Source organism: Plectrocnemia conspersa, unplaced genomic scaffold (assembly GCF_051122295.1).
Source record: "Plectrocnemia conspersa isolate PC_06_02 unplaced genomic scaffold, ASM5112229v1 ptg000001l, whole genome shotgun sequence".
Taxonomy (NCBI): Eukaryota; Metazoa; Arthropoda; class Insecta; order Trichoptera; family Polycentropodidae; genus Plectrocnemia; species Plectrocnemia conspersa.
In genome coordinates, this window is record NW_028277165.1 from 6,964,551 (window position 1) to 6,977,730 (window position 13,180).

General features: G+C 36.5%; 2 protein-coding genes and 1 long non-coding RNA gene across 4 annotated transcripts; 2 read left to right on the forward strand and 1 right to left on the reverse strand.

The window, feature by feature from the left end:
• Positions 1 to 460: 460 nt before the first annotated feature.
• On the reverse strand, positions 461 to 4,847 carry LOC148238586 (uncharacterized). The gene has a single exon (XM_088194889.1). The coding sequence runs from the start codon at positions 4,654 to 4,656 to the stop codon at positions 601 to 603; it is 4,056 nt and encodes a 1,351-aa protein (XP_088051015.1). The 5' UTR covers positions 4,657 to 4,847; the 3' UTR covers positions 461 to 600.
• Positions 4,848 to 6,332: 1,485 nt separating this feature from the next.
• On the forward strand, positions 6,333 to 11,761 carry LOC148238587 (lipid scramblase CLPTM1L). Of its 2 annotated transcripts, none has more exons than XM_088195353.1 (8): positions 6,333 to 6,637; positions 8,432 to 8,621; positions 8,896 to 9,032; positions 9,389 to 9,674; positions 9,737 to 9,925; positions 10,864 to 11,072; positions 11,141 to 11,392; positions 11,580 to 11,761. In XM_088195353.1, the coding sequence occupies exons 1-8, from the start codon at positions 6,399 to 6,401 to the stop codon at positions 11,662 to 11,664; spliced, it is 1,587 nt and encodes a 528-aa protein (XP_088051479.1). In that variant the 5' UTR covers positions 6,333 to 6,398; the 3' UTR covers positions 11,665 to 11,761. The 2 variants fall into 2 exon arrangements, with proteins under 2 accessions (XP_088051479.1, XP_088051489.1); XM_088195363.1 differs by having other exon boundaries at positions 6,357 to 6,637; positions 8,494 to 8,621.
• Positions 11,762 to 12,119: 358 nt separating this feature from the next.
• LOC148238588 (uncharacterized) lies at positions 12,120 to 13,119 on the forward strand. The gene is made up of 2 exons (XR_015811160.1): positions 12,120 to 12,520; positions 12,825 to 13,119. It is a non-coding gene; the product is annotated as an uncharacterized LOC148238588 (long non-coding RNA).
• The last annotated feature ends 61 nt before the right edge of the window (positions 13,120 to 13,180 follow it).

The window sequence follows — 13,180 nt, forward strand, 5'->3', positions numbered from 1 at the left end:
AAAACAGTTATCCGAATCATTATATATAAATTAATTGACAGTATACGTACAATTTTAATGACATATTTTACATGAACATCGTTTATTTTTAAAAAGTTAAGTATTAAATAATTCATGCGTCAACCCGATATTCTTCCATTGATATGTGCCATTTTGATTGTAGATTCTTTGGTGCTTATGCAAATGACTTAATCATTAAAACATCATGTAAAAAAAAGTACATAAACCTAAAAAAACTTAACATTACTTAAAGGTGTGACTACAGGAATGTATTCTTTTGGAATATTTTTTTGGTGGGATAAGCTGACTAATTATTCCAATTGCACGACTAATATATATTTGTACCCTTAATGCTTTAGTAAATATGACTGCATCGATTTTGTATATATATATATATATATATATAATATATATATAAATATTAAAACTCTACAACATAAACTATATAGTAACCAGATCAATATTGCACTGAAACATCATCCTACTGCACCAGGATTGTATATAGATTTCTCTTTCGTATAAATATATTCTTTATCATCAGACTTGTGTAAATATAAATTTAAGATTTGTATAGTTGATGACGCTAACAGTCTTTACGTATTAATCGTACGAATTTTTGACCATATCTTCGATACAGGCACTTCTTCGGAGGCGCACCTTGGGCTGCCACCGTCCGCCATCTCGGCTCTTGGAGTCCCTGTGTTTCGGCACGCTCGCATAATGAGATCCTTTATCGTCCTTTTTGATTATCATTTTGGGTATGAGTCGCGTCTTTGTCTTCTTCAGCTTCATCTTTATGATGGATCTATTCGTCTCGTCGATCTTCTTCAGCACGTCTTCGAACAGAGGTTTGATCGGCTTCTTCGGTAAAACCATGCGGTTCCTAATGATTCGATCGTCGCTAGACGAACACGATTCGGCACTAGTTTCTTTCGACTTTTTCAATTGCAGTAGCTTATCCTTCGGTAGTGGCAAATGGCACTTTAGATTTTGACTATTTATATCGATCGGAGGAATGTACTTTTGAGCGCCTTTAGTTTTAATTTGTATCGGAGCTTCCGTCTTTATAGATTCGTTCGACGATTCGATACACATTTTTTTAATCGATTTATGAGGACCGTCATCTACGTGCCGTTTACGCGAGTAACTTTTTAACTTTGGTGGCGTTTCCCAATACGGCTTATCGTCTTCTTTTTCAGACTTTCTATTAGAGCTTTCTTCGGAGACTATGGGCGATTTTAACGATGCATATTTATCGTCGCCGTCGTCACTTTCCCACGGCGAAAGCAACCGATTATCTTCGCTATCGGCGGAATATTTATATTTGAATTGATCGATGACGTTTCCGTTTGTATCTTTAAATAGTTCGTCATCGTTTCCAGAGTTGTGATCCAAAAACGAAGGTCTATCGTAGTTTGTCGTGAAATTGTTCCATAAAGCGGGCGAATTCTGAGCTTCCAAAGCCTCGTTATCTTCAGAGACGACAGTCTCCACGCAAGCGATATCGTCGATCCAGCACCCTCCGACCTCGAGACCGTTCAAATCCAAATTTGTACTCTGCTCCGTCTTATCTTTGTAATACGGGGACATCGACTCTTCACCGGTGGAAGTGTCCAAGTTTTTCTCGCCGCACAGCATGACTGATTTGTAATTTTTATAATTGTTATCGTCGCTCGAAGAATCATCCGATAGATAACTAGCATATTTTTTGTTGACGCTCTCCGAATACGTATTGTATTCGTCGTTTTCGTCGTCAGATATCAACTTGAGACTTAACGATTTAAAGTTGTCATCGTCGAAATTAGGAACTTCGTCAGTATCGTCCGATTTATATGGTTTAGGAGACGACAAGTCGCTGCAAGAATCGGTGCTTTCCAACAATTCGCTCTTAGAAGTGATTTCGTCGCTCGGAACGACAACTGCCTCGATTTCTGCATCCAGAAAAATATTGATATCTTCTTCACCGGACTTATCTATAGTTGGAGACGGAGATTGGTCATTTTCTGGAATATCTACTACTTCACATAAATATTCTTTATCAGATTTCATATAAATATGAGATGGAGATTGACCGTTTTCTGGAATATCTTCCGTATAAATTTGTGGTGAAGATTTGCAATTTTCTGGAATATCCTCTATCTCACATACGTTAGATTCATTATAAATATGTGGCGAAGATTGGCAATTTTCTGGAATATCCTCTATTTCGCATACATTAGATGTATTATAAATATGTGGCGAAGTCTGTCCAGTTTCTGGAATATCCTTTATCTCGCATACATCAGATTTATTATAAATATGTGGCGAAGATTGGCAATTATCTGGAATATCCTCTATCTCGCATACGTTAGATTTATTATAAATATGTGGCGGAGATAGACTTTTTTCTGGAATATCCTCTATCCCACATATATCAGTTTTATTATAAATATGTAACGGAGACCGACTTTTTTCCAGAACATCTTCAGTGTTAAAAACAATTTCTTCGCCCGATTTATTGTAATTCGGCGATAAAGATTGACTTTTCTCTGGAATATTTTCAATACCGTATATTTCCTCCCCGTTTCCATCGTCGAGTATTTGCATTGAAAATTCAATAACCGAAGTATCTTCGCTAGCTATCGATTCTTTTTGCTCAGATAAATATGCTTCGTTTAATTTTATCACACTTTCATTATCGTTGATGTCGATGGATTCGATAGGATCATTTTGTTTCGTAGGATTTTCGAAAACGGTCGAACAGAAGATGGACTCTCTTTCAATATCGCCATCGTCCGATAATATCGGCAGATCATTTACAATTCTGACGTCTTCCAAGCAGTCCATATACTCCGAGTGATCTTTTCCTAAGAGACCTTCGTTCAAATCGGTCGGATCGTCTAAAGGCAGATTCAGCGGTACATTATCGTCTCTATCGATCTTTTCCTTTCTCATGTCGATTATTTGTTCCATATCGGGCAGCTTCACAGCGACCACCGGTTCTTTCAAAATCGGCAAATCGAACGTAAAGCTATTGTCGACTTTATCACATGCGTCAGCGATGAAATTAGATTCTATTTTAGGATTTGAACTGAAGCTATAGTTTAATACTGCCTCTTGCGCTCGCGTATCGTAATACTCCATCTGCAATCCGCTCTTATCGACGACTTCAAAATTGTTATTGTCAGCTACGTTCAGTATGTAATTGACGCTTTCGTCGGACGATACAGTCATATTTGGAAATTTGACGTTCAGTTGAACGTTGGGCGATTCAATATTCTTTTCTTTGTACTTAGTGTTGATCTTTGGATTGTATTCGTATCGACTTCTTTTGCTGATTTTACGTTCTTGTTGCGAAATCGCTTCGGAGTAGGTCAAAATATTTTTATTTTGATATGGAGATTTCGTTTGATTTGTTATTTTTGGTGATGCTTCCGATTTTCTCGTCGGACTGCATGGTTTGATTTCAAAATTGCAACCGACTTCTTTATGAATGACCGATTGACTTATTTTGGCTTCGACGTCGATCAGCTCGTCGACGAAGTAGCGATTGTCTTTTTGGAGCAATTTGGCTTTAGGCGCTTCTAGTATTTGTATGTTTTGAATGTTTATCGGTTCTTTGGGGCGAATTTGGTGAATCGGACGGTAGACAGACGGCTCCGGAAGGCAAACGTTCTCCGGTTTAGGTTCGTCGAAGTCTTCGTAGTCGTCCCACATTTCGACGAATCGTTTGAGATTCATTGCGGGCGGTTCGTCTATTTTGGGTTTGGGTTCCGGAAGCGGAGCACCGGGACGGACGTAGTCGACGGTCGGACGTCTGATGACGCTCTCTTGGTAGTAGACGCAGGGAGCCGGCGCTCTCCGATCGACAGGTTGCGCGGCAGGGTACGTCGGGTATCTCCTCCGACTCGCTTCCCACTCTCGACTGGGTTCGACATGCCGGGGACGGAGATACTCAGTTTGACGGCGGGCGGCTTCGGCGTATTCGCACGATACGTACGGATAATTGGTTTGCGGCGGAGTCGGATTGAGCTGCGGTTCGACGTAGTAGGGGTTGTACGCGACTTTAGCCGGATAGGCTCGCGCGGTGGGAGGCGGCGCGGGCGCGACTTGTCGAGCCGGAGGAGACGGCCTCGCATATTGAAGTTGGTAATATTGACGCTCGGGGTAAGTTTGAGGCGCCGGACGATACTGGTCGACGCACGGGTGTACGTAATCGCAGCGAGGATAGACGGGTTGAGTGTGTTGAGGCTGAGGTGCCTCGTAGTAGGTCGGCTTAGGATAGTAAGCCTCCGGGTTGGGAGCGGGCGCGTACGCCGGATGATAGCGACGGTCCTCGTACTGAGGGGTCGCCCTCGGGTACGAGTGCTGCTGCGACACCAAGGCCGGACCCTCGCAGTACCGCACATCCGCTCTGTAATAAGGCGAAGGCGCGGGCCTTGGCGCGTAGTAAGGATAAGGCGAGTAAGTATAAGGCGAGTAGTTGGCGTAGGGGTCGAGCGCGCACGACGAGGCCGAGGCCGAGGCGGAAGCGGCGGCCGATGCCGACGGCGAAGGCAGCACCACTCGACTCATGTTCTCCTGGAAGGTCCTCCTGGGCGAAATGTCGGCCTGCGCCCTGACTCGGTCGGGGCCGATGACGGCGCAGGGCCTCTTGTCCCGCTTGGCTTCGTCCATGGTGGCGCTTCGGACGCGGGGGGCGGCGGCATGTCACGCGACTCGGTCGCGCCGCCGCCCTCCGACGGCGGGACCTTCGCGCGCTGAGCGGCCGCGGACTTCGAGCGTCGACGACCCCCCGGTGTTGCCACTCGAACGCGACGAAACGTCATCGGCTCAAGAACGAACCGCGCGGTGACCGCACGTCGCTTATCTCCGGGACTACGTTTGACACATTCACATATACCCGATAATTACAACAAAAAATTAAATATTTATTTTTTATTTGCAACCAATTCTTGAAAAATCGTATTAGAATCACTCAACGTATTTATCTCTTTTTATTTTATAAATATTTATTCTAATAATCACTATATTAAAATATTTATATTTTTTCCTATTCAATCATTTTTTATATAAGAAAACTTGTCTTCCACATAGTATCTTAGATTTCGTGCCACAAAAATTGCTTATCATGCGCCTATAGCGCTCACCGTTGACTGTTACAGTCCAACCTTCATCGTTTTCAAAAAACGTAAGGCCCAATGACGCTGCCTGACCTCAGTGAGCACCAAACAGTCACTTTTTGTGCATATAATGCTCTCTCGTGCATCAGATTAGGATTTTCCTTGCCCAATCTGTGGCACTTTTGTTTATTAGCATACCCAAAAAGGTGGAAATATGCATCATCAAAGAAGAAGATTTCCTTGCATCAACGTCCTGTCACTAACACCCAATCTGCGTAAATTCTTCGCTGTCTATGGTCTCTGGGCTTCAGTTCTTAAAGTATGAGGTGTAGGCAGGGCCAACTATCGCTCCCCCCTCTCATGTAAAAACCTGAAATGACATCATTAGTTGTAGGTATCAGTCCAGATGCAAAATGTAGCAAAAAGAGAGTCATAATAAAAGCCCAAAAGCTACGAACGCCGACAAATCGATAATACCGGGTCTTCGGCCATACTTTCACTTAGTCAGGCCTGCCAAATAAAGAGGCGGGAAAGGAGGGGACAAATTCCCAAAGCCCAACTCTGAAAAAAATCATAGCAAGAATATTTTCATAAAAAAAGTAAAAAGCGACCTCAAATAACGAATCTGAAGTAAACTAGTTGTTTGAAATGTATGTACTGATGTATTTCAGCCTCAATTTATTAAATTGACTCATTACGCCTGAAATCCATATAATAGAGCCAGCTTCTAGTATGCCGTGGACTAAAGCATCATAAAGAGTGCCCAATACCAAAGTATTCTTGAAGTAGCGCGCATTTCTTAAGATAAAACCTAGCATCTTTAACGATCTGCTGTGAATCTCTGAAAAGTGCAAGCTGAATTTGGTGTTTTTCAAAAATCACAGCTAGATCTTTAGTAAAGCCTAGAATATATCCGTCAAGATAATATAAATATTCCGCCGGTATCGACGACTTTGAAAATGAAATTGTGTGAAATTTCTTTACAGTAAACCCACCTCCTACAGATCGAGGATTATTAGGTAGAAGGCGCAAAAACAATTATCACTTATCAGAAGGCAAAACCTCATGACAAGAGCGTAGTAGTTACGCTACTGCAGTCCCGCTCTTTAAGAGTTAAAGAAAAAATCTACTCGTGTAAACTTTAGTTAAGTTAAATATTTTACAAGCTCTGCTTAAAATGAATTTTGATTTATAAACCATCTAATCGATTACCGTTGAGTGTTTTGTTTCAGATCGCATGGTCACTCCACTGTCACTGTAAAATTGTACAGTTGGTCAAAGGCGAAAGATATCGCGATGTGGCGGCCGTCGCTCGGTCGGCTGGCTGCCGCTGCCGTCTTCCTGTACGCGGGCCACGCGCTATGGACCCTCTCCGGCCTCTTCTCGACGCCCTCCTGTGTCAGACCTTCGAGATGTCTCTCGTCGCGGCTTGCGGCGCAACCCCACGACTTGGCAGTGTTCGCCGGCGCTCCTCGCTCCGTCCCCGACCTGGTCTTCGACACCAAGTTCTTCGATCCGAACAAACCGTTCTCCAGGTTCGACTACATCGCTTTACAATATAAAGAAGCCGGAGGGAATGTTTATTTAATATTTAGTGTTTACTCTAACCTCAAAATGTAGGAATTGGGCAAACACATTATTATTATAATTATTATTCCGTGTAGTCACAAAGATGAGTTTAATAGTTTCTTCGTCTAATTCAACTTTTTCGATGTCATTTGTAACTATCGTTAGGAGCCGCTGACTTACATATGCGTCATTTAAAATTCTAACTATAATGTCCATTTTAATAAGGTGACCAGATTTTGAAAATATCAAAAGAGGACACTATAAATAAAAAGGCCCTCGGAAATTTTTGTTTAAGGAGCACAGATTAATGATGGAGCAAGTACAAGTGGAAGTAGTAGTAATGATGTTGCTGCACATAGTATGTCTCATATAAAAGATTAAAATTATTATACAAAGTAAAGTAAGAAAAATTAATCGACAGTATTCTAACGAATATTTAAGTTTCTGTTTTACATGCATCGGTGAGGAATAATATTACATTCCACAATGTATTCTATGTGTAGAAAAATTGTTGATTGGTGAAAATTGAAAAAAAAACAACAGCACAATGGTTCGTTCGAGGTTGAAATTACTTTACACTTAACTACGATGCACGCTACTCTTGCTACAAAAACTAAATATTATTTCCAACGATTTTTAAGCATGCAAACTAAATATTTTGAAAAATCTTTAAAAAATTTAGATAAGACACAACTGCTAATAAGGTTACTAAATTGATTGCTGTTCAGTTGAAACCACATACTATAGCAGAGTCTCTAATTTTACTTGCATGTTGTGAAATAGTTAAAATTGTTGTTAAAAGTTATTAAATTATTTTTGCAATAATAGTTGGCTTTCGAAAATCTGCCATATTTTATCACGATTCTGGGTCCCGTACAGGTGTAAAATTATACATCCTAAATTTTATAATAGCACAATCTATGACTTACTGATAATGAGATTTCATTGGCATGAGAATCTCGGTTCAGATTATTGCATGATTAGCAGGTGAATGGTGCGTCAATTTGTTCCGGAAATTGTCTTATAAGATTATCACCTATATAATATTTCAGCTACTTGGGCAACAATATAAAACATAGGTATCTAAATATAATCTCACTACACGTATATAATGAAGTTGTCTAATATTGGTGTCAAAAAACTTATTGTATATTGTAGTTTTCAATGGTTCACAATTAGATCGGTATTAAACTAAATTGTTTGAAATCCTATGTCTAATTACTACTATTGTTCAAAGGTTCAAAGGAAATATCTCTACAAGAGATAATACAGATATATATATATATATATATATATATATATATATATATATATATATATATATATATATATATATTTATTAGGTACGTTCATTGCTTTCTGGGCATAGCATTTTCTCGAAGAAGCACCTTCTAAAGTGTGGCTGATAATCCATCGACGTATGCGTTTTTCTACTGAAGGCTAGAAAGTCGCGATGTTGCTTTTTATTTCTGTCCACCGAAGACAAATCATCAGCGTGCGTCGTCCAACTGATTCATAATTTCAACTATTTTTTTTGCATAAACTAGATTGGTATATATATTTATATAATTTATTTGTGTGTATATATTTTATTAGACCACTTTGTGACAATTATTCGGTTCAGCTCGCAATCATTAAATAATGTAATATTATTGAGTGGTTCAAATTCCTCCGGTTCCTCTGTATTAAATAAGCATCCCATTTTCCAATAACGTGCAATACATGCAAATTGTACCTTGTCTTGTGTTTGTTTTTTCAAGAGTCATAGATTTAAAAATACCTCAAAAAACACGTAAAAACGGAACTATGTTCTTGTACGTAGGCGTCGCTAGCTCGGCGACGGGGCAGCTGAGATGGGAAGACGTGAAGGCTGAGGGGGCCATCGAAAAGATCCCGCTGGTCACTTACAAGCCTCCGCCTATAGCGGCGTTCAATTTACTCGGAGATGAGGTAAGAAAATCTCATATCTGCTTACACTATTTTTCTCAAGAGTCAGTGCACAAGAACAAATACACGCAGAATTCACATAATCACTTAATTAGTACAAATAAAACAAATTTAAAAAAAATAAAAATACTGATCTTGCCCCTCCGTGCAACTAGTTAATCACAGAGCAGAAATTTGAAAACATGTGATGACCACACATTGAATGAAGTTTTTGTGCACCGACTTGAAAATAAATAGAATTTAGTATAGACTCATAACGTTTTCATTTTTCTGACAGGCACCAGTTCATAAAAGTGACACAGACGATCGTAGGCCAGTTTCTCATTTAAAGACTATGATATCTTTCTCGGTTCTGGCTGATCCGATCATGATACCGGCAAATCAGCTTCCCGGAGAATTACTAGATCATATAAGGTAATTATATATTGTAAATGTATGTTATGAGCGTTTTAATAATACTGAATAAATTAAATTTTTGTTACTGTATTAGAAAACAATACTCATAAATTATAAATATAGCTCATTTAGATTGAATCTTTTCGAAACAAACTGATTACTAATATAATTTAAATTACAATGGTTTTGACCTTTGATTATAATACATAGATGGTATTTTTCCCCCATTGCCATAACAAACAGTAGTACCATATATTTAAATAATACACAAGCAGTTTAAAGATACCAATATTATCATCTATCTAAATAATTGAACTATAAATAGTATCATCTGTTTAAATAAGATAGTAAATTCATAATATTTGTATTTTCAGAATAACATACGACGATCAATACTTGCCGATAATTCAGTACAACTTTTTAAAAAATAAACTAAGCGATCTAATCGAGTTGAAGAAAGACACTTACTCGGTTAATGTGACTATTGATTATGTTCCTGCGTCTATAGGAAAAATGAAATTTTTAGCTCATATATCGTTAGCAATGCGTTCCTTGAAAACGATGGGTTTTAGTGAGAAAGACATTGATGATGTTAAAGGACTATTTGCTGATACCAATTTGTATTTGCTGTGTGCAACTGTCATAATATCTAGTTTTCATGTAAGAAACTGGTGGTATATATATATATGATTTTATATATTTATATAATAATATGTTTTTAGATGCTGTTCGATTTCTTGGCCTTCAAAAATGACATCAGCTTCTGGAGGGCGAAAAGATCAATGGCCGGTCTTTCAATGAGGACTGTTCTATGGAGAGCTTTCTCGCAAACTGTTATTACTTTATATTTAATAGACGAGAATACGTCTTTATTAGTTCTAATACCGGCAGGGATCGGTACTTTGATTGAGGTATAAACTTGTTGATTTTTTTATCTTTTTCTTATTATGGTTATAATAATAATACATATTAAATTGGGAGTGCTGCGGTGTGAGCCGGGGCATTGCCGTGCTGAAGCAGCTGATTTTTTTCTATCTTTTAATTTTTACTCGTATGATTTTTAAGATTCTGTTCTTCGATGATAAATAGATTGATATTCTTAGCTGTGTAAATTATTCTGAGAATTTATATTCAATACCTCATCTCATATAGTATTGACTTCAACTATACGAATCCTCGTTGATATAGAAATAATTGGATCTCTCCATATGTTTGATTTCGGTTAATTTCAAACTTACATTATCATATAGAATCTGGATTATAATTTTACCTTTCAGCAGGTTATATTGTTAATTACCTTGAGTTTCATCTTTAACTTGTTTTTATTTCTAATAATTTCTTCTTCTTTGATTTTGATGTTTCAGTTCTCAATGTTTTTCTTTTGCTATTGAATAATGTCGGCAAAAAAAAGCATCCTTGTCATGACCCATTTGTGAACTAGGAATCTTAGTCACCAATCCCTAATATATAAATGGAATGTTTTTTTAAATGATGTTCTATCTTTTCTTTTAACTACTTCATGATTAAAGTACATTTTTAAAAATCACTCAAAAACATCTGGCACGGACCCACTCTTTCCTATGCAGCGGTATAAAAAAATGCAGCTGATGTAAAACATTTATAATAATATTCGTACAAATTTAATTTTGAATAAAAAATGGTTATGATAATTTTTTCGAGAAATTTGCTGATTTTTAAGATAAGAATTCACAAAATATGATTTTCCGACTGTGAAGAAGTTAATAAAACTTCTACTACTGAAGAATTTGTGACTTCAAATATTTCTGTATGACGTATGACTTTGCCTTAATTTTATATAATATCATTATAATTCATTGTTTCTCTTCAGCTTTGGAAAGTCAAAAAAATACTACACATTGAATTCGACTGGCAAAACAGTTGGTGGCCTAAAATAGTCGCCAAAGCAGACGAGATCAACAAAGCTGAAGAAAAAACGAGAGCCGTGGACGCTGAAGCCATGAGATACCTAAGCTATGTCTTATATCCCATTTGTGTTTGCGGAGCTGTTTACTCGCTGATCTATCAACCACACAAAAGGTATTTTAATATTTTTTAAAACATCCATTATTAATATCTGATAATGATGATTAACCTCTGTTTTTAAGTTGGTATTCATGGACATTGAATAGCGTAGTCAACGGGGTGTACGCTTTCGGATTTCTGTTTATGCTTCCGCAACTGTTCATCAATTACAAGATGAAATCTGTAGCTGCGTTGCCGTGGCGGGCATTTATGTATAAGGCTTTTAACACATTCATTGACGACGTATTTGCGTTTATCATCACAATGCCAGTGGCTCACAGAGTAGCCTGCTTCCGAGACGATATAGTATTTATAATTTACCTCTATCAACGATGGTGAGTAAAATGTTTATTTATATACTTATATTTTATAATTAACAATATTCTTTGTTGCCAAAATCTTGCTACTTTGGTAAGAATTTGAATGAATTGCATAAATTTTTAATTGCCTGTTTTAATGTTTTTATTATGTATTATTAGCCCTATTAAATATACCACAAATTTAATAAAAAAATAATTTTAGGTTGTATCCAGTGGACATAAACCGAGTAGACGAATCATACGCTATAGAGGAGACTTTGGACGAGACTCACAAAAAGCAAAATTAATTATTATCGTTGCTATAATTTTATTAAGAATTATTGTTGCGATATTTTATACGACTTATTGATAAATTTATACTGTTGCTAATCAAATTTATGTCATTTATGTACGTCTTTCTTTGAGAATGACGAGATTCTATTATCGCTGATTGTATTTAAAATGTGATTTAACGCATCGTTGAACATTTAATTTACGTTAGTAATTTACTTTTACACTGAGAGAAAATTGTATATGAATGAAACTATACAATATGAACTCAATGCTTAATCTCCATCTGTGATAAGAGTTGTTTCATAATTAGATTCGATTACGAAAAGGGTATTATATATACTTACGATATTAATATCTATAATTATTAAATATAAATTTTTATATATAGTAAAATAAATGTATACATGTGCACTCAATAAATGTTGATAGTTTACAATTAGAGATATAATGAAGGGAAAACCGGAAATGTATGATATTTTTCCTTAAAAAGTTAACTTATCAGTTTTTTTAACTTTTCCTTCATTAATTATTCTAATTATTCCGGGCTCGCATCTCTATTTAAAATATATGTGTATAAATAAATAAAACGTATGTGAATATAAACATTCCAGTGGATGCATGTTAATATTTTGTTTTAATTAATCAATATACTATTTATTACCAATATTGTTCTTAATTTAGTGTAATTATAATTTAAATCATGCAAAAATTAGAAGATCACAAGACCTTGCTTTTTAATATTAAATGTTAGCTATATTTTAACCAAATGTTGGTATTTTAACAGAGAACTGTAATATGCACTGCTGATATGGAATGAAGTGATTCCATAAAAATCAAATATAAAATATTTTTATATAAAAAAAAATAAACGTAAGTATGTTTGTATATAATAATAAAATTAAATAGTTTTGCTATTGTCATATCAGAGATTTACTGACCATTTAAAACTATAAACTTACTATATAATTATAATATTACAACCCGTTTCAATGAGAATTCTAACCATTTATTATTAAAATAACATTATTTAATTTGTTATCTAATAAAATAAATATTAATTTATTTGTAGTCATGTGGTAGGCATACTCTTATTTTATTCGAGGGAGTATATGTTATAGGCAGAGTTTACTAATAGCTCCTTTGATCTGAAATAGATTTTTTTCAATTTGGTCAGGCTTCGGCGAAGAAAGATGTTTGACACTTGCTCACATTATTTTACCATTGCAAGAACTACCTACATCAATCAGGGCTGCCTACTACAACCCTCTTGGATCAACCTGAACTAATTCAAATTTGACTTGCAGCATCTAACTGGCTGGATATGGATAAGCCCGGATAGGCTATTATTGTTAGTAACTGTTATTTGACGACACATGAGATTATTCAGACTAAACATTATTGCCATTACTCTGTTTTGAAATATTTACGAACGTTTAATTGTGAATAAATTCGTTTAAACACATTAAAAATAAGTTTTTTCTAAGCAACTTATCACTGACGATAAAAAGTAGATTCAGTTCAATAATGTTA